General features: G+C 47.5%; 1 protein-coding gene across 1 annotated transcript in view; it reads right to left on the bottom strand.

Annotated features, from left to right (window-relative positions):
* The window catches only part of IRS1 (insulin receptor substrate 1), a 55,001-nt gene extending 34,875 nt beyond the window's left edge, over positions 1–20,126 (bottom strand). Inside the window, exon 1 of the mRNA XM_071751766.1 lies at positions 15,341–20,126. Within this exon, the coding sequence (XP_071607867.1) occupies positions 15,364–18,972 (3,609 nt within the window). The 5' untranslated portion in view covers positions 18,973–20,126 and the 3' untranslated portion in view covers positions 15,341–15,363. The remainder of the gene's footprint in view (positions 1–15,340) is intronic.
* Positions 20,127–20,580: the final 454 nt, after the last annotated feature.

The raw sequence follows: 20,580 nt of genomic DNA on the forward strand, positions 1-20,580 counted from the left end.
TCATTTCTGTATCACACCACAGGGGAGAACATGCACAAGATTTTTTAATAAAAGGTTTCTTCCACAGGCTCATCTGAGTTGCTATGGGATCAGTAGGAAATGTTTCAGGGAAACTGTTTCCTGCTATGGGAGTTACTTACTGAATCCTCCTATAGTCACTAAATCTGGATAAAAATTGGGGGCAGAAAGGTAGGAATCCTGCCTCTTTCTTACATGATATCTTGAGCAGCTGTATCAGAAGGTCTGAAAGACAGCTGCCTGAAACCATTAAAAACATCTTTCATTTTCACTTGAAAATATTTTTCAGGTACACGTGACCTTATCTAAACTAAAAAGGCCAATCTGTCATGTGTGGATTTTGGTTTTGGTGGTAAAGTTTTGTTTGAGAAGGTGACTAACACAGACAGCTCAAGTAGCATGAATTCCAAAGCAGCAGGTGCAGGTTTGTCAGTAAAAGATCTCTTTTCTCAGATTCAGCTTCCTATTTTTTACCTGAACAAGAAGAGCCTCTTATAGGGGGAAGGGGACAGTGGCACAGCTGGTTCTGGCCCACTCACAGCTGGTCAGGCTCGTACGTCACTAAAAGCACTGTTTCACAGCAACTGGGCAGGCAGGCAACTTCAAACACAGGTTTTGCAGCTGGCAGAAGGAGAACCCAGAGCAGAAGCAGCAGTAGTGTGGGCCAAGACAACCATCATTTCAGGGAGTGTATAAGGCACTAATCACTAAGTGTTCTACTTTATGTTCTAAATAACCCAAATCCACACTAGGAGGGAAAAAGTAGTTTAAATGCTATCTGAAAGAATAATGGAGATGAGCTTTCACTGTTGGTATTAAGCTAACTAGGAACAAGCTGCTGCGTAGAGAAATGGTCCAGCATTGCCTCCTAAATACATTTACAAGTGCTCCCCTCCACTCCCATGTGTGAACAGCTACAGATGATGCCAAAACCAACTCTCCAGAGCAGTAAGTGGTCAAGGAGACAGCAACAACAGGTGGCCTTCAAAAGATCTGGCAGAAAATCTGAGCCTTGCATTCTGCTCCTAAAGCAGAATGATTGCGTGAACCCATCAGAGCTCTCCCTGGCCTCAAATGTGTCCTATGCACCTGGCATGACCTGAGCCTGAAGACTCAGAGCAGAGAAAGTCACAGCAGACTTCATACATACAGATTTACAGATAAAGCCAGGAGCATGGAAACAGATTCCTCTAGTTGGTAGTGATTTATATCATTATTGACTTCATACAAACAAACCAAAAACCTTCAAAGAGTTACAGTGAAGAACAGTAAGAATCTGCTCTAATTGTATCATTTCAAAACACAAACAGGTTCCAAAGCATTACAAACAATAGGAGTCCTATAACACAAAGTCAATCATCAAGTTCTGTTTATTCTAAGCCTACAGCAAGCTTGCTAATAGTCTTTTGCTTTCACCTGAACCCTTAACCTAAATGCAAATGCTAACCCATGACCCAAATCCATAAAGCACAATTAACATCCCAGGAGCTATATGATAAAGAAATAAAAGCTGGTGAGCAAACTTGAAGTACAGAAGTAAATGAGCTGGAATCAAACCAGATGAAACACCTCACCAATCTTCAGGAGAAGAATTTTTGGAAAAGATGAAATACCCAAGTTAGGAGATAAATGAAGACACTGAATTACCAATCACTTTGTAGCACTTTAGAACTAAATCATTACCATAGCTAATTAACAGAGACTGGCTATTAATTCAAACAGAACTGTGTAGTAACAACTTACAGGAAAATAACAGACAAAAAAAGTAAAGGTATACATTCTAAATTGATGCATGTTGCCCCAGTCCCATCACTTGCAGTATGGACAGCAATTTACATCAGTTGAAGATCCCTCCCCTGCTAAGATGAGAAATAGTCATGTAGCTGGATTTTCATTATAACTTTCCTCAAAAATATGTTTACAAACATCTTAAGATGTTTTTTTTTCTCTGACAATTCTCAGCATATCAATGGCTTTCCACTACAAGAATCCCACACCATTACCAGCATAAGTAACTTCATTCATACCTATGTTTAACATTTTCTAACAGCCTACCAAACCAAGAGATCATGAATCATTCAAGCCATTAAAGACCAATTATATAAACTAAAATCTGAGCTTCCCAGGATTATTGCAATTTCTCTTTCTGCTCACTCAGCCCTATGCCCCTTCCTATACAACTTTGCCTTCTCTAACCTTGTGCACCTTCTCTAACAGAAGAACCACTGACTTTCCAGACCCTGCCTGTCACTCCTGTCCTTCAGCACATTTACCTGCCCTTTCCCTGTACTTGTGGTTTTGTCCTCTCCTCACCCTCCCAGCCTCCTATCCTTTCGCATACTGCCCACTCCTCCTCCTCTGGATTAGAACAGGTCCTGTAACCAGGTCTTTTCTGTGCCTCTGTTTTTTTATGAACAATCGTATCGGTTCGAATATATTTAATTATCATGTACATGGTGACACTTGCCTTCACGGTGGATTACTTCAAATTAAAGTGATTAAAATAATGAAATTTACATTAGCAAATGAGGAAACGGATCTTTTTACATTCTTAATGGTCACTCTCAAAGACTGATAACCACTAAATCATGCTGTTCTGCAATATAACCTTTTAATTTAGCATTTGGCATAGTCTCCAGTTAGGCAATATAATTAGTGTATATTTATGTGGATTCTTGATATAAAATTAATTAAAAGCACGGGTCATTATTTACTAGCTGGTTAAATTTGATATTTATGTCTTTTCAAGCTGTGAATAAAAATTATGATAAAACTGTAAAATAGTATATTCTCTATTTAGTTATCAGTTAACGAAAAACTAACAAAATATCCTGAACAGATAAGAAAGCTGCTTAACAAGATAAATGTTGCATTTAAAGACAATTTTTTTGAGCCTCCTCTTTAGTAGGTGAAAATGAGTGGGCTTGGTTACTACTGTTTTCAAAATTTCAGATTTATAGAGTTCACGTTTCCTCTAACTAAAAGCCCTCAGAAAGTAAAATCTGTTTTCTTATCTTTTCAGTTTCAGCTGATCTCACTCAACTTGGAATAAACAACTCATGGAATTAGGCTGGTCTGATCTGGATAGCTACTGAAGCAGCTGCTCTTCTCAAAAATGAGTATTTAGCACTTCCAACCCTGATTCTGGATACTTCACCAATCATGTTCACTAGAGCAGTGGTTTTACTCCCACTAAAGACTTGACAGCTCCATTGATTGAAAGATAGGTCTTAATTTAGGTACTATCAGTGTATCTTTCCCTGGAGAAGGCAAGCTGAGGTTGAAAAAGCAGGGTGATGCAGTTTATTTGTGAGAAAGCATCACAAAAATCAGTTCAAACCAAATCATCCCACTTCCTCAGCCTCAGTTTGCCTTCCCCAGGGATGTGCTACCACCACCTCAGGGTCAAAACAGAATTTAAAAGAAATGTAAATATTTGCTCTCTTCCTGGGAAAGCATCACACGGAGAGAAGGAGGAAAGAAGGGATGTGCAGATGGGGAATTGCATCAGTACAGTTAGAGACTGTAATGTTTCATCAAGTTAGTAAATGGCTGTGTAGGCAATCCCTTTGCTCTAAAGCCTTTATCCTAATTAAAAGTATGAAGTTTTCCAGAGCTTTCCTACAGAAGAAACACCTCCCTATCACCACCCAATTGGATCAAATTGGGCGGCTGGCTGGTTTTGTTTCGTGCATGATAACACAAAGACTCACCAAGTCCCTCCTCGACAAAGCCTTGTGTGAAACAAGCTTTGAAGACACAATAACATTCCTCTTTTTGAGTTTCAAACCCGGAGGCAAAAAGCACCAAGTAACTATTCATTCTTCCATCTTGAGATACATTCCTAACCTAGTTCAAAGGCCTGAAAAAACATGCCCTAGCTACATGCCTGCACACCTTCAGAAGGGCTTTTCCCTCCTATCAGAGCTTGCTGGGGAAAGAAGTTTCATGCAGAGAAGAATTAAACGTATTGGAGAGTTTAAAGTATTCCATACTGCCTAGCACAAAGATTAATGAGCTATGTTCATCCATTTAGGAATAAAGTTTGGCCATTTGGATGTCTCAGTGACAATGTTCATGCACGATGCACCAGTGCCAGCAGATCCCACTTCTCCAACTTCTGCTCCCAAGAAGCAGCCTTGGGAGGAAGGAGTGAGCCCAGCAGCTGGAAGAGAGATAATTTGGAGCAGTTTGGTTTCCCTCACTGCTCTTCTATTTAGTTTCATCTGTCTCTGTTTTCATCTCAGACTGGTAAGATAGATGTAAATTACACATGGCTATCCCCCCATATCAAGATATCCAAGGAATTAAAGAACATTCTGCACCATGTTCACCAGATGATGTTAAAGTCAACAAAATACAAAATTATTTCCAAAATACTGGCACTAGAACAAATATTAGCTTTCAATAAGAAAAATGTTGACAGTTTTCAACCTAAGGCTTCCTAAACAAAAGAAAGTTCTCTTTATACATTTTATTTTGCTGCTTCTAGAAATCTGCATGCCAAAACGTGCAAAATGAGGAAATACAAACATTACTAACTAACATCTCAGCCTAACCAGAGCTGCCATTTACTTGCATGGAACCAGCAGAGAGGGAAAGTGGGTGCAGGCAGATGAGAGCAAAGGCAGCTGAAGCGAAACCACCCTGCTCAGTAGCTGTTTAAATCTGCCCAAACATCTTTCAGGACCACACCCCAGCCGTGCCAGCCAGCCTGCTTTTTGAGATTCCTGAACGACATACAGTAGACAGCAAGTCTCCTTTGTTTGTTAGAGTTTTCAGTACACTTAAGCTTTAAAAATGCCATTTTCATTACCTGGATTTCAGTTTGGGTATGTGATCAAGCACTTAGTACACGTGCACTTCCCTTTGGTTTTCAAATATTATTCTGAAGTTTATTTGCCACGAGTTAAAAAAAATGAAATAGAAAAAAAAATCAACTGTGTTCTGCAATACAGAAAATCAAAGGTGGACCAAGTGCTAGAAACATTGCAATATGGCAAAGCATGAAGGGATGGGAGGACGGTGCCCGTACTTCGCAAGCAAAGAAATAAAAGAGAAAAAGGGTAAATGTAGTAAGCTAAACACGAGCATTTTTTTCACTATAAACAAAGCAGTTCCTATCTATCCAAAATATATTTTTGTCCTCCTAAGGATTTAAATCAGTTGCTTATGTTCTCACCAGATAAAAATTACTTTGAATTTACTATCACTGCAGAAAGATGATTATTGCTCATCTTCTTCTTTCACCCAGGCATCTCACCCATCTTCACTCCCCCCAAAAGCAGCAATACATGACCTCCCTGACAGCTCTGAATCATTTAAAACCCTCTGTGCCCTCTGTCCCACCTCCTTCAAGGACCGTGTAGATGGGCTACTTGCTGTTGGTCATTTCCATGAAATACAACTGCACTACAACAGAAATCCTCATGGCTATATCCCAAAGCAGAAAAAAAATCCCCAAAACCCTAAGAAAATATTGTCTCAGCCTCAATTGATTAAAAAACTTCTTAGTTTCTTTCCTCGTTGCTCCATAATGTCCAGCTCCACAAATGCTACATTTTGCTATTATGAAGTAATAAATAGTTCAGAATTTGTGATAATAAATTAATAGAGAGGAGTCAATAATTAAGAGACTGAACTTTTCTAAGAAATTAAAATTAATCCCATCTTTCAGAAACTATTCAGCCAGCATCTCCATCACTTATCTATTCTGTCTGCAAGAGTCAGAAATGGAACAGCTATAATTTCACAAGTGCCCAGACATTATTTCTCACCATTACAGAAAAAGAACCATGAAAAGCACATTGTACCTTGCCAGCAAAGGCAGCAGACATTACCAACCCTGGGTCAGGGTAGGTGCAGGCAAAGCAAAAGACATTCTCTTGCACCTATCCCTTCTCCAGCAAAGAGAATGTTTGGGTTTTGGTTTTGTTTTGTTTGCTTGTTTGTTTTTTCCCCTTTTTAAATATCAGTATGAAGGCTCTTGCATACCACATACACTCTTGCTAAAACTGAATCCCAAACACATTATTAATCACTCAAACTAAACTGGGAAGTTACTGGAAGACCATAGTCTTGCACTAGTGATTTTCAAGTTATTTCAGCAAAGAGACTAAATGTTCCTTGTGTTTGGGCACCAGGACATGCACAGAATCACAGAACGTTATGGATTGGAAGGTACCTCTGGAGATCCTCTGGTCCAAGCCCACTGCCAGAGCAGGTTCACCTGGAATAGTTTGCCCAGGATTGGTGTCCAGGTGGGTTTTGAATGTCTCCAGAAACAGAACCTACAACCTCTCTGGGCAGCCTGTTCCAGTGTTCTGCTAACCTTACAGTAGAGTTTTTCCACATGTTTAGGTCAAACCTCCTGTGTTCCAGTCTGTGACCAGTGCCCCTGGTCCTGTCACTGGACACCACTGGAAAGAGTGTCCACCCTCCTGACAGCTGCCCTTGAGATATTTGTAAGCATTGATGAGATCCCCTCAGTCTCCTACAAGCTGAACAGCCTGATGTCCCTCAGTCTTTCCTCACATGGTAGCTGCTCCATCCCCTTCATCATCTCAGTGGCCCTGCACTGGACTCTCTCCAGTAGTTCCTTGTCCTTTGTGAAGCCCAAAATTGGATGCAGTATTCCCTATGGGGCCACTTCAAGTAGTGTAGAGGGGAAGGAAAACTTTCCTTGACCTATGTGCCACTCTTTCTTGATGCATCCCAGGAATCATGCAGAGGGCTTCCAAGCTCCTGCTTTGACTCAGAAGCACAGAGGTCTCTCCTGTCGCTTGTTCCCTGTTCTCTAGGAGTTAAAAATCACCCTTTTTAACACAGCAATTTTCTCTTCAAAATGAAGGCAGCCATGCTGATAATTACTACCCAGTGTTTTAATATCAAAGATTCCCTCACTGATACACATCAGCTGTCACTCAGGTGTCTGTTTACATCTCTCATATACAGTGCAAGGCATGGAAAACCAGAGTCAGAACCTAAGCAAGCAAATCACAGCTTCAGCCATGCTGTTTCAAGCTCCCCACCTCACTTCCACTTCTCTGCTCTCACTTACAAACTGGTAAAACAGCAACCTCAGCTGAGATGTGCAACAAACTCCATCTTCTCCCTCCCATCTACACCTCCCAAGGTTCTTCTACTCTCTTGCCCAAGACACATGTCTTCTCCACAACGCCAGGCACAGGATTTCAACAAAGATGTAAAGATGTTATTAGAGGTGTATTTGAGTGTCTTGTGAGGAGAATGCAGGGGGTGGGGGAGTATGGGTTGGGTTTGAGAGTTTTTTTCTTTTTTCTTATTTTTACAATTCAGTGAAGTAAGGGCAGAAGGAACACACACGATCACTGGCTTCATCTCCTCCATGCCACATGTTTGAGCTTTTTACTCCTTCAGGGAACTGTACCACTGAAGGAAAACTCCAGTTCACAAAGTAGTTACATATTTTATTGACTGGCAGAGCCAGTTCCTGCCCCATAGTTATGTCTTAACAAACATTTGTGCACCACACTGAAAGCCAGATCATTGAAACTTGACAAGAACCAAGGCTGATAGATAATTCACATCTTTTCTAGTCAAACAAAGGTTATATTATAAAGAAAGCTTGTGTAATGCTTCAGTGCCCTAGTAGACTACAAATATCCAACCTACACAGACTGGGGGTAAATAAGGTCAATTACAGCTGTAGATGTTCCCAGACCAGCACCTTCCTGAGGTTTCTAACATGTACCACCAGCCAGGTCAAATGTCAACAGCTCCATTAGCTGAAGCCAATCTTTCTTGAAAATTTAACAGGTACTTTCTTCCACATCCCCAGCTTCCAAAACCAAAAACAAATGGAATTTTACAACGGTTGTCAAAACATACACAGCCAAATCTTCTGTGATACACCACAGGAATGGTACATTTCACCATAGAGCTCAGGGGTCTGACACCAGATCTTCTAACTAGGCTCCCAAATTATTGCAAGCAGTTCAACTTCTGCTGTCTTACCTACCTGATCAAAAACTACACGGAAGAAAATACATTTTGCAATTACCTATGGTTAAATCTCTAATAACAGTCTTCAGAGAACATGACCTAGATATGTCAAACATGATCAGAGATATATATCAAGACATCTTTTAGTTAGAGTGCCAGGTTACTTAAATCTCCTTTATCTGTTCACACCTTGACTTTTGTTATATTTCCCATCATTTCTGTAAGCAGAGAGTAAAACTGTTTAACTTGAAAAAAGAAAGATACTTGAGTTACTGACCTTTCTCCTTTACTACCTCTGTCTCTTGTAGTCCAAATAATAAGAATCACCATCACCATTTATCAAAACCCCAGAATGATGTAAGAATAGAATAATGTTATTCATTTTCATGAATGGGTAATCCAGCACAGCAGCTTATGTACAGCTGACCAGAAGTCTGCTTCTAGCATTCTGACAAATTTGCAATTCAGATGTGTTTGTTAATAAATTTGTGGAGCAGCTCTTACTACAAATTGAAAAACACAGGATTTGCCATAACAACCCACAACAATTTTGCTATTTGAGATTTTCTTTTACAAGATAGTATTTAAATGAAACCATTATAAGGGAATCTATGCTTAACTAATCCGTAACACAAATTATTAAACTAGTGAACCTCATTTTTAATCAAATGTATAACTGTCCTAGTAGTAGAGCATAAAGAATACACTGCAGTTAAAAAAGTGGGAATATGTTTCTCCTTTTATTACACATATTTTAAAAAACAAGGATTTTTCATGTTAAAATTCACTTAATCTTATTTATCCTGAACTTAACTCAGATTCCTACCTGTGTTTTATTACTGTGCTTGTGACAACTGTGCTAAAACACAAAGAATTCAGGAAAGAGCCCAAGGCAAATTCTGCTTGCCTTACCCTGCACATCATCCTGTTAAGATCAGAACACCCAGGTAATAGTTAAAAAAAAAGAAAAACCTAATCACAAGCAAGGAAAAACACACACTCTCTATCCCTGTAGTAAAGACAAGAAAAATAGAGAACCATCTGTAGGTAACTGCAGTACCATGCAAAATGTGTGCCTCCAGAACAAACCCTCTGTATCTATCCAGGCTCTCCAGGTTTCTCTATACTCATCCTCAAGCTGGCACAACCCACCATGTCAGTTCCCTGCAGGTCACAAGCACCTTGCAACTCTCCACCTGTGCCATGCCTCAGTTTTTCTGTGCCCTGTGAGTAGTTTATCTTTCATTTCCATCTCCCTCCCATCCCAGTTCCTACAACTATCTGCCAGCATGTACCTCTCATTGCCCCTTAGCACCCACAGCCTCTCTTCCAACCACAGCATGAGTCCCACCAACAGCATTTCTCCCCTTTGCCCTCCTATCTCTGTAATTAAAGAGTTCTGTATTTCAGAACTCTATCAATCAAATGCAAGAATTAGGTTTCAGTGAAACTTGGCACACAGGTTAAATCTAGTATTAAATTAGTTTTGGCAAAGAGTATCTTTAAAGCTTATGTTAACCAGTGACTTGATTTACACAGATCCACCTTCAGAGCTCAAAAAAACTGTAAAAACCCACCTCTATAAACAAGCTCCTAATCAGTTACTGCAACCTGTTGAAAAGAGCATTCAAGTACAATGTGCTTTCAGTACTTGCACTCATGTATAAAGTCATGAAAACTGTACAGTCCTAATGAATACCAACATTTCAGCTGCTCTAAAGCATTCCTGAAACAAGGTAACGTGCTGAACATATAAGTCCAGTAACATTCCAGCTTCACAGCTGCTTGCTGCATTTTACTTGAGAGTTGTAATTCTCTATTTACGAGTGTCATCTAAAGAAACACATGATATCCCCACAGTTGCTACTTAAAAATGAAAGTCATCCTTGTCCTGCAATGTCCCATTTCATAGTCACATTTAAACCACATTCAGAAACCAATTTAAGCACAGACTGAATATGAAACGTTTGTGCTATAGAACTCCAGATAGTACTTCATAATCATATGAATTGGTTTATAAATCATATAGTTCAAATTCTTAGGCCACAAAAACAAAATACAAAAGTCCCAAGAAATTTGTCAGTAAAATCAAGGTGCAGGTGGGGAACAATCAATATTACAATTCTAATGTGGCTAGAGTGGAAGAACTGACCTACTGTCTAAATTAGAAAAAAATCCTCCCCAAGCCCCCAAAAAATCTAAAAACAGTTGTAAGCCTGTGGTCTTGTTAAACAGGACAACTGCAAATACTCAAGTATCTGGAGACACAAACTCAATTTTGGCAAGTAATTATGTATGGGGAAAAGCTGGTGGTGCATGCATACAATAAGAAATGCACTGTTTGTCTGAAGCAATAACCATAAAGCATGGAAAACTCCTAGCTTACTGCTATTTACCTTGGTGCCAATTCAAAACTACAGTAACTTCTGTTCTTTCCGTTCTGGAAACAACTTCTCAAAAAAACCCTCAATTTAATTGTACAGATTTTGTTTTCTATGTGCTGTGTTTCGGTTCCACCTTAAGTTTTTAACCTGAGGAAACAAAACCAACTGTTGAAAACTATTAAAGAAATTTAATTTAGAAAAGCATGCACTGTCCCAAAAACCCCACACAAAACAAAGAAGCAAACAAAAATCCAGGTATATTATACAAGAACTACACCAGTAATTTTCTGTTTACCATTGTGTATTTTCACAAGACCCAAACAGATGTTTAGCTCTTCCCCTTACAAGTGCTTTAACTGGAAGCAGACAAAAGGCATAACCACTGCACAGATGCCATGGTGCTGTCTTCCGTTTTCTTACATCACCAAAACAACCCAAACCACCCAAGCACTGGGTAAAACAGGCATCATTAAAGCTGTGAGCAAGCCAAGTCACCACTTGCTCACACTACACATATTCTATTCAGTGTTATTAGCACTCAATTTCACAAGTTCTCAGGCTCATCAACAAAATGGAAATGAGGCAGAGAAATAATGGCTTTGCTTTGAAGCTTCAGAGATCAAAGCCACATACCTGGATTCATGCTACTATCCTACTACAACCTTTCCTGTTTCTCCACAGCTAACAGTTTCCTTTTTGGAATATTTTTTTTTTACTCTATTTTCAGAACACAAACTATCAGTGGTTCATCTTCAAAACGGTGCTTATCCTAGGAGCCTTCTCACAGCAACCCCAAAAGCAGGATCCACAGCATATCCACAACATCAGCTCCTCTGCATGCAAAACTCTGAGCAGGAGGAAAATGCCTTCCAGCACCACTGCTCTTTCCCCTCTCTAGCTCTGGCCTCACTCTCTCCCTGTCACAGGCTGCTGTTTCCCGGCATCATTTGGCCACTGCAGCAATGAGGCCTCCCAGCTACAGCATCACAACCCACTCAACATAAGAGCCCATCACCCAAGACTCATGGGCTAAGGTAAGCACACACACCAGCACCAAATTCTCTGAGGTAGAGGGAAGTGTTTGGGCAGGGGAGCAAGCAGGACTGCACTAAAACTGCTGCACTTTTTACCAGGATGAGGGAAGAAAAGTTCAAAAACACAGGGCAGGGCCAGCTGGTAGGAAACAGCCAGGAATATGTCAGGGAAAGCAATGGGGCTGGAGAGTACTGGAGGAACGCTGTGGGTGCAAAAGAAATTTTTTAAAATTAAATTTGGAAAACAATGTGATTATTTTAGCCAATACCTTTAACATTCGGAGAAATAACTACAGTTGAAAGAGGTTAAAAATATTTCAGAATGTAATGCCTGAAAAATATGGAGGTGGCTGGGGGGAGGGCAGGGGAGCAGTAAAGAAGTTAGCTAGATGGAAGAAAAGCAGCAACAATAACTTAAGGAGACAAATGGCCAACATCTGGGGTCCCTGTCTTGCAGTACAGAACAACAGAAAACTCCAGGATGGATAAAACAAGTTATCCAGATAGTTTCGGCCTCTGGGCCAAAAGCTCCTCTGTGTAGAAGAGTAAAAAATGAAAAGAGCATGTGCAGTCCCTTTGACACTTCTGAGATAAACAGTGTAAATAATAAGCCAGAAAAGAGATGGACAGCAAATAAAGGATAGTTAACGATCCCTTGTTCTGCTACCTGCAGGTTCATCCCTCCCTTCCCAGCTCCAGATGTTCTCTGCTCCATACCAGCAAACACACCGTGCAGCCTGTCCTTCCTCTCCCACCTTGCTTGGACACCAACAGGAGAAGCAACACTGGCAGCCTCCCAGCCTCCCTTCCCGTGAGGAACACGGGGGGGAAGATGGCTGGGGCAGCACAGCCTGAGGGGCTGCTTGCTGCAAAGGGCATGGAGAGCTTCAGGGAACTGAGGCACCCTCAGTGCACATGGAGCTTTGAGGAAATCGGGTTAGTTGAAGGTGCTCAACAACTTTTTCAAGCATGTGCAAACAGACTTTCCAGGCCTGTAAATCACTCACCTCCAGGCAGATTTTCTCAAGAATGGCGTAAGGTATAACCTACATGGGCCAATTCCCTTGCCAAACCTAACTTGCACTTCCAAAGCAAAAAAGGTACCAGGATGTGTCAAAAACCAGATGTAAAAATGGTTTAACGTGGACAAAATGTTGTTACTTTTTTCCTTAACACACTCCATAACAGATGAGCTTGTTGGGCTGAATTTTGTGAGCAAAGTTTCAGCCTATGACAACAAAACTAGCTGGGGAAACAAGAGTCCAAAGGGTTAATGTCTGAGAAAGCTTTAAGCAACTAACACAGCTTTGTAGTGGGAAGGGAAAGGGACCAGCAAAAACTACAAATTCCCCATATGATTATAGCCCTACTCTGCCCCTGCTCCATGGCAGAAGCTGAACTTGCTCAGTCAATTCCTAATTTTGGGAAATAAGAATTGACTTAAAACAACAATTACACTATTAGTCTCACTATCTTTCATTATGCTGCTCTGAAAAATAACTGCATAATACTTCTCAGCATGTTCTTACACCAGATATTCCATGTCCTGATCCTCTACTGAACAACATAATCACAGCAGCTAACTACCACCACAGCTTTTATGTTCAAGCTGACAAACAAGATCAGTTAAATAAGTTGTCTAAAGCAAAAGTAAACAGTACGTTTGGAAAAAACCTAATTAAACAGTTATGCCATTGCTCCCCTTCAGACATGCATTCTCATACTCTTGCACACATTTATTATTTATCCACATGCTGACAAAACATTTTCTCATATTTACTCCCCCAGTCTTAGCACACAAACAGATGGGGAAAAAAAGTGTGGTTTCTAGCAATGCAACTTATAGAACAACGTGCTGCATCCTCTGTTGAAAATCCCCTCCTGAAGAATTCACAAGACCAACTCTGCCCTAGACAGACACAGATTCCCAGAGTAAGGAAGAGGCATCTCGAAGACAGTCCAGACAGGCTCTTCCAAGAACATCCAAGGAGAGAAAAGGTGGCAGTGTAAGCCTGGTCACACAGCACATACTGTGACAGGCACCATGCTCCTGTCAGATATCCCCAAAAATCATCATCTCCTACCAGCTACCATTTAAACCAGCCCTGCAATATCTGCAGTGATCTTAAACCTTACCTCAAACTTTGAAATCAATCTGGTATCCACAGGTCATACAAGACTAATGCCTAATATTGCAATGCCCTAAAAGGCAACAGCAGAAAGTGCTGAGCAAATACAAAGAGATCGCTTTGCTTTTGTTCAGGTAGCAAGGATGGAAAACATATAAAAAATTGTGAACATATGATACCAGGCACTGCACCACAACCAGCCCTCAGCATTCCCTCAACTGAAGCAAACAAGCAATACCTTGTTTTGTAATAAACAAAAGTTTATTACACTTACAGTGTAAGCAGTGGTATGAGATTCACCTTCTAATGTCACTGCACATATTCATAACACATATTCATTTGGCTGAGGGAGCTGGGGGTGTTCAGCCTGGAGAAGAGGAGGCTCAGGGGAGACCTCATCACTCTCTACAACTCCCTGAAAGGAGGTTGGAGCCAGGGGGGATGGGTCTCTCTTCCCAGGCAACTCTCAGCAAAACAAGAGGGCACAAGAGGTCTCAAGTTGTGCCAGGGGAGGTTTAGGTTGGATATTAGAAAGAATTTCTTTACAGAGAGGGTGATCAGCCATTGGAATGGGCTGCCCAGGGAAGTAGTGGATTCTCCGTCCCTGGAGATACTTAAAAAGAGCCTGGATGTGGCACTCAGTGCCATGGGCTGGGAACCACGGGGGGAGTGGATCAAGGGTTGGGCTTGATGATCTCAGAGGTCCCTTCCAACCCAGCCAATTCTATGATTCCATAACTACTCTGATTGCTTTGTATAAAACTGCTAAAATCAAGTGTCACAACAAGATTATCTGGGTAGCTACCTACTGGTACTCATCTGCACCAAAACAGTCTTCATCTTCACCTTTCTGGAAAAGGTTCACCCAGGTGCTCTGTATTTTGTGAGTTCTGAACAAGATCCATTTATTTCCTGCATGAAGTTCCCACCTAGCAGCAACACCACACTGCTTGCAACAATGCTCCTACTCATCTTACACTCCTGGAATGCACATGTGCAACAGCTTGGGAGAAGTTTTTCCCAAATTAAGATTCAAGGAAAAGTGAAGCACATCAGGCAATACCGAAGACACAGCTCATTCAGATCATTTCTCACACAGTTTGCAACTCTGTTGCAAGCGTGGGACAGCCAGGCTTACAATCGGCTGAGGCACAAGTGACAGATAGGTTCTGAAGGCTCTTATGCCCGTTCTCAAATGCAAATGACCCTTTAAGCAAAACTGAATTAACACACATCGCAATCCAGTGATGTAGATGCCACTACACGTTTTGCACATGGGAAAGCCAGAACTGGCACGGTTGCCACCAGAGTGATTAGGGAAGAAACCAGGATGACCGTAGGTGTTGCCTATTTCCAGTGCTGAGTTATAGTTCACTCACTTTTCTTCCCCCCCTACACACACTCACTTCTGAAAAGTAATGAGGCAACACGGTAAGCAAAGACGCTCCTGCCTGAACAGGAGCACCCATTTGGAAAAAAACCCCCCGGGGCCGTGCAGGAGAGGGCCAGCAGCTGGGTCGCCCTCAGGGATGCTCAGCTCCCGGATGCTTTCGCCACTAACACACTCTACAGATACTAAGGCCAAAACCCAAAACGAAACCAACCTCACGTATCACGGCCACCGGGCACCTCCCGAATCCCCACCACCCGGGGAGGAGGACGCCGCACCAGGTATCCACGGAAAGCAATCACAGCGAGCCGCCCCGGGACCCCCCCGGCCCTCTCCTCTCACAGAGGAGCCCAGGGCCGATCAGCCCCATGACCGGAGTCGCAATCCCCCCCCTCGGCTCACCGTCCCCGGCGGGCGCCCGCCTCCTACATCTCCTCTCGCTTCTGGAAGCTGATGCTGGCATACGCGCTCAAGTCGTCGCTGGAGTGGCCGCTCCCACGAGGCTGCCCCGGGGGCTTAGGCGGCGGCGGCTGCTTCCCCCCGGGCAGAGCGGAGCCCTCGGCGGGCGGGTAGAGGTGGTGGTGGCGGCGGCGGTGGCTGAAGTCCTTCACCAAATCCAGGTCAATGTAGTTGAGCCCATTCTCCGGGGCGGGCGCGACCCCCGGCTCCCGGCGGGCAGCGGGAGCACCGGCCGCCTCCCCCGAGGCGGGACGCAGCCAAACGTTCTCGAAGGAGGCCGAGCTGTGCCGCTTCACCTCCTCGGCGACCCCCGCGCCGCCGCAGGGGAAGGGAGCCCCGGGCCCACCGCCGCCCGCAGCTCCGCGGGCAGCGCTAGGTGTGGAGGAGAAGGTCTCGGAGCTGTGCCGCCGCCGGCCGCCCTGCGGGTCAGCGCGGATCACCTTAGCGCTCTGGTTGCGGCCGGGGCTGAGGCTTACGCGGGTGAAGGCGCTACCCGCGCCGGGACCCCCGAGCAGGGAAGAGGAGCGCGGCGGAGCCGCCGACAGCTCGGCCGGCGGCCGTGGCAGCTCCGGAGAAGCTGTCGTCGTCGCCGCCGCCGGCGGGGGCTTCTCGGCGACGGAGCGGCCCGCCCGCACGTCGGCGTAGCTGAGCAGGAGGGCGGGCGAGCAGGGGGAAGGGCTGTCGGCACAGTCCGAGCAGGAGCCCCCAGCGGCGGCGCCCCCCAGCTGCATCGTTACGTAGTCCCGGCCGCCGGGAGCCGCGCCTCGGCCGGGCCGGGCGGTTGAGGCCGACCGCGTGGCGGCGAAGCCAGCGGGACAGGGGGCCCGCGGCGGCCCCAGCTCCATGTTCATGTACTCCTCGGCCCCCTCGTTGCCTGGCGGCGGCGGCAAGCTCAGCCCCAGGGCGGCGGAGGGGAAGGCCGGCTTCTCGCCGGCTACGAACTCGATGTTGACGTACTCGCCGGGGCTCTTGGGCTCCGGGGGCAGGAGGAGCGGGGGCTGCTCCCGGGCCCGCGGCAGTGTGCTGGCCTTGGGGCCGCCCAGCGACAGACGCGTGGGTCGCGCCAGGCGGCCCTTGGTCTGCACGGCCGTGTCCACCTTGCGCGGGGGCTGCGCCTGTGGCGGGGGTCCGGCCTCCGGGCCGCCACCGCCGCCCAAGCTGTCGCTGCTGGTGGAGGAGGACGAGTCCTCGGCGGCGTAGAGGAGGCGGCTGGAGCCGAGGGCCAGGCGGGGCTGGGGGCTGCCCTCGTCGCCGGGTCCCGCCGGCCCGCTGCCGCCCCGCCGGTGCACGTGCTTGAAGGAGCGCGGCAGCGAGAAGTACGAGTAGATGGGTTTGTGGTGTCCCACCGCAGCAGCCTCCTCAACGCCCGGCTGCCCCGGGCCCCCGAAGTAGCAGTCAGGCGGGGTGCTGGTGGTGGAGCCGCTGGCTGGAGACATGTTGATGTAGTCGCTGCCGCTGCAGGGGAGCTTCCCTTCGTTGCTCTCCACTGAGAGTTTGGGGTGGTGGCCGGCACCATTTGTCCAGATCTTGCCATAGCCCGCAGAGCCGTTGTCAGGGGAGTAGCTGCCGCTGGGGGACATCATCATGTAGCCATTGGAGTCCACTGTGGCTGGAGGGTGGCGGCCCCCCCTGCCAGGGTTGATTATCTGCTGGGGGGCTGACACACTCTTAGGACTCATGGGCATATAGTCACCACCCTTGGGGGGCCCCCCACCACTGGGGACAGGGGCTACACCTGGTGACATGGGCATGTAGCCATCATCTGTGTGTGGGGCGGAGTTGGTCCGATGGTGGCCACTGTCCAGGTGGTGCATCTCCAGGCACTCCTCTGGATAGGAGTGAGTGGGTACAAAGGCCAAGTGCCGGTAGGAGGGCAGCCGGCTGCTGCCACAGGGATAAGAAGGCAACATCTCTGTGTACTCCTCAATGGACGCCACTGAGGACTGTGAGGGTGTCTTCTGGTGAGAGATGGTGGGTGAAGTACCTGCAGAGTGAGTCCGTTTCCTGAATGCCTTCTCCAAGTCAGCAGCCTCCTCGCTACCGCCTCGAGGACAGCATGGTGTACCAGGGTAGCGGGGCTGCTGCTGCGGGTGGCAGCTGCGTGGGACGAAGTGGCCATTGGGGGCTGCCAGGCTGCAGCAAGAGGAGGTGGCCTTACCCCCCATGCAAATGTAGTTGAGCTCTTCATCACCCCGAGCTGGTGGGGTGTGTCCCAATGAATCTGGTGTCACACTGCGAAAAGAGCTGCGGAAGTCACATGGGCTGGAACCATACTCATCAGAAGAAATAAATCCACCATCGCTAGGGGAGCCAGAAACTGAAGCACTAGACCTTCGTGGAAACAGGCAGTCTGAGGTGGAGCCGTGGCCACTGGTGCTACTGGACGACAAGCTGACTGGACTGGTGGCTGAAGGAGAGCAGCGCGAGGAAGGCATTGGGATGGACCGGCTGTGATTGAGTGGAGGATGTAGCCTGGAATTGCCACGGTGTCTATGTGAGTGGGTCCGGTTGGTGCTGGGGCTAACGGGGCTACCATCCACAGAGGCAGGCCTTGACATCGTGCCTTCCCCATCGCTTGATGCACGAACCCGGAAAGAGCTGGGTTTGCCACCTGTACCTCCACCCCCGGCAGGAGAGGTGGCCGTGACGCTTTCAGTCCTGGACCGGCGACTGAGCCCCACTTGGCTGGGTGGAGGGTTGTTGACATGGTGCCGGCTGCGAAGTGGCACAGAGATAGGGTTGGAACAGTTTGAGGAGGACTGGCTCTTGCTGCGGGGTCGGAATTCCTCGCTCATTGCTCGCATGGCCTCCAAGATGGTTTCATGCATGTTCTGTGCCACCACCGAGTCATCTACTTGCATCCAGAACTCACCAGGCCCAGTGACAGCCGAGCGCCCCACCTCAATGAAGAAGAAGTTCTCGGAGTGACCACAGCGGCGGATATTGAGCAGCTGCAGCACCACAGCAGCCGCATCTGAATTCAGCTTCACAAAGCTGATGGTCTTGTTAGTCAGGCACAGGCGGTAGATGCCAATCAGGTTCTTTGTCTGGCCTAGGCCCTTAGGCTTCAGAATTACTTGCCAAACTTCCTTAAAAGCCGGGCCAGGGGCTACTTCACCGTAGCTGTCCTCACCTGCTTCACCCAGTGCCACATTACTGCCTCCAAAAGTAACGTCGCTGTGGTGGTGGTGGTGATGGTGATGGAGGTGGTGGTGGCCCTTTGCCCTGTTGTGCAACTGCAGCAGAGCCTGGTACCAGCTTTCCTGTTCAGGCTCACTGTCAGCTGCAATGGCAAAGTGCTCGTCCTTGGTGTAGAGGGCCACCAGGTGCTTGTTCTTGGAGTCAGCCCGTTTGTTGATGTTGAAGCAGCTTTCTAGTGGGATGGAGCGCTTGGGAGCCCCTGACTTGTGTCTCCATTTCTTCTCATTCTCATAATACTCCAGCCGGGCGGGTCCAGACTCGCTGGCTGCCCTCAGCACGAAGAAGCGTTTATGCATGCTCTTGGGTTTGCGCAAGTAACCCACCTTTCTGACATCTGAGAAGAAGCCCTCGTTATTATCTGTGGGGCTAGCCATGATGAGGGGCAATGGAGCTGTGACTGCAGCTAGCTGTCTGCAACACCCCAACACAGGCGAGCCAGCCTGAAGAGACAAGCACCGAAAATAAATTTCATGCAACAACAATTTAAAAAAAAAATAAAATAATAAAAGAAGCAAAATAGCTCAGGATTCCTCTTCTGAGAACAGGACGGGGAGGGACAGAAGCAGGGTGCGAGCAGCTGTTCAGTAGCAGAGGCAGCTTCCAGCACCAAATCAGAGTTTGCGTTGCTGTTTATGCCCAGATCGCCCTTAGATGGGTAAGCACGTCCTTAAAAAGTCCAGTCCCGATCAGTCCAGGCGAAAGTCTCGTCCCAAGAGCAGCCTCCGGAAAAGAGAAACGCATCTTCCCTCGCAGGGGCCAGGCTCGGCCGGGCCGGGAGCGGGGCTGGGGTCCCCTCCTCCGCTCCCCGCACCCCTTCCCGGTCTCAAGTTTGCCTCCGCGAGTAGCGATTTCTCTTGCAGAATAAATATCCTCTTTGGGGCGGAAATTTTTTTTGCAAAGTCCGGGGTTTGCACCGAAAAAATACACGCTGGTACTCCCCCCACTATTCTCCCTCCAAAAAAAAAAAAAAAAAAAAAAAAAAAAAGGGAAAAAAAAAAGCCGCCCACAACACAACCTCCCCCCCTTCCCCAAATATCAGTGCTGAGCCTGCTGCTTCTCCCGCTCGGGCGTGCGGAGGCGGCTGGCGACCCCATTCAGTCCCATCTCGTTAGGCAGAGAAAGTGCCGCTTCACACGCGGCGCAGCCCGGCAGCGGCGGGAGGGGAGGGGAAGCAGCCCGAGCGCCGAAGGAACATCCTCTCTTCCTCCTCCTCTTCATTCCAGGCGGCAGCGCCTCAGCGGCCGGCAGCGTGGCCCCCTCCCGTACCCCAGGTCGGCGGGGGAGCGGGCACCGCCGCGGCGACTCGTTCTCCGGCGGCTTCTTCACGGAGTTTCCCGGCGCCCCGCACCAAAACAGGCAGCGGGGGCTGCGCTCTCCAGTCCTGCCCCCTCCGCCCGCCGCGGCTCCGGCTCACTCCAAGGAGAACAACACGTGACGGCGCCAGTGCGTGGACCATCCCCGGAGCCGCCGCCGTCGCCGCCGCCGCCGCCAGGCTCCCGGCCAGCCCAGCGCCGCGGCCCCGCGGCCCGCCCCGGCGCTCCCCGCCCTCCCTCCCTGCCCTCATTCAGCGCGGCCGCGGGGGCCGCCACCGCCGGGCCCGGCCCCGCGCCGCACCGCCCGCCGGGGGCCGCGCCCCCATTGGTGCCGCTGCCTGTCCGTCACGGCGGCGGCGGGGGGCGGCGCCCGGCTGGGCTTAGGCGCAGCGCGTAGAACGGAGGCGTAGACGCCATTCAGCTCCGTATTATTTATCCTCGCTGGCGGTAGCCTCTGCAGCGTGGCGGTTCTCGCCGCGGCGAGCGCGGCCACCGCCTCCCGCCCGCCTTCCCGCAGCCCCTGTCACTGCGGTGCCGCACAGCGGAGGGGGCCCCGCCGCGGAGCCGCCGCTGCCGCTCTTAAACCGCCGCCCCTTAGGGCGAGGCAGCCGGGCGCGCTCGCCGCCGGAGCGGGCCCTCGAGAGGGGAGCGGGGGAGCCGCGGCTGCCG

Source organism: Heliangelus exortis, chromosome 9, assembly GCF_036169615.1.
Source record: "Heliangelus exortis chromosome 9, bHelExo1.hap1, whole genome shotgun sequence".
In the NCBI taxonomy this organism is placed as follows: Eukaryota; Metazoa; Chordata; class Aves; order Apodiformes; family Trochilidae; genus Heliangelus; species Heliangelus exortis.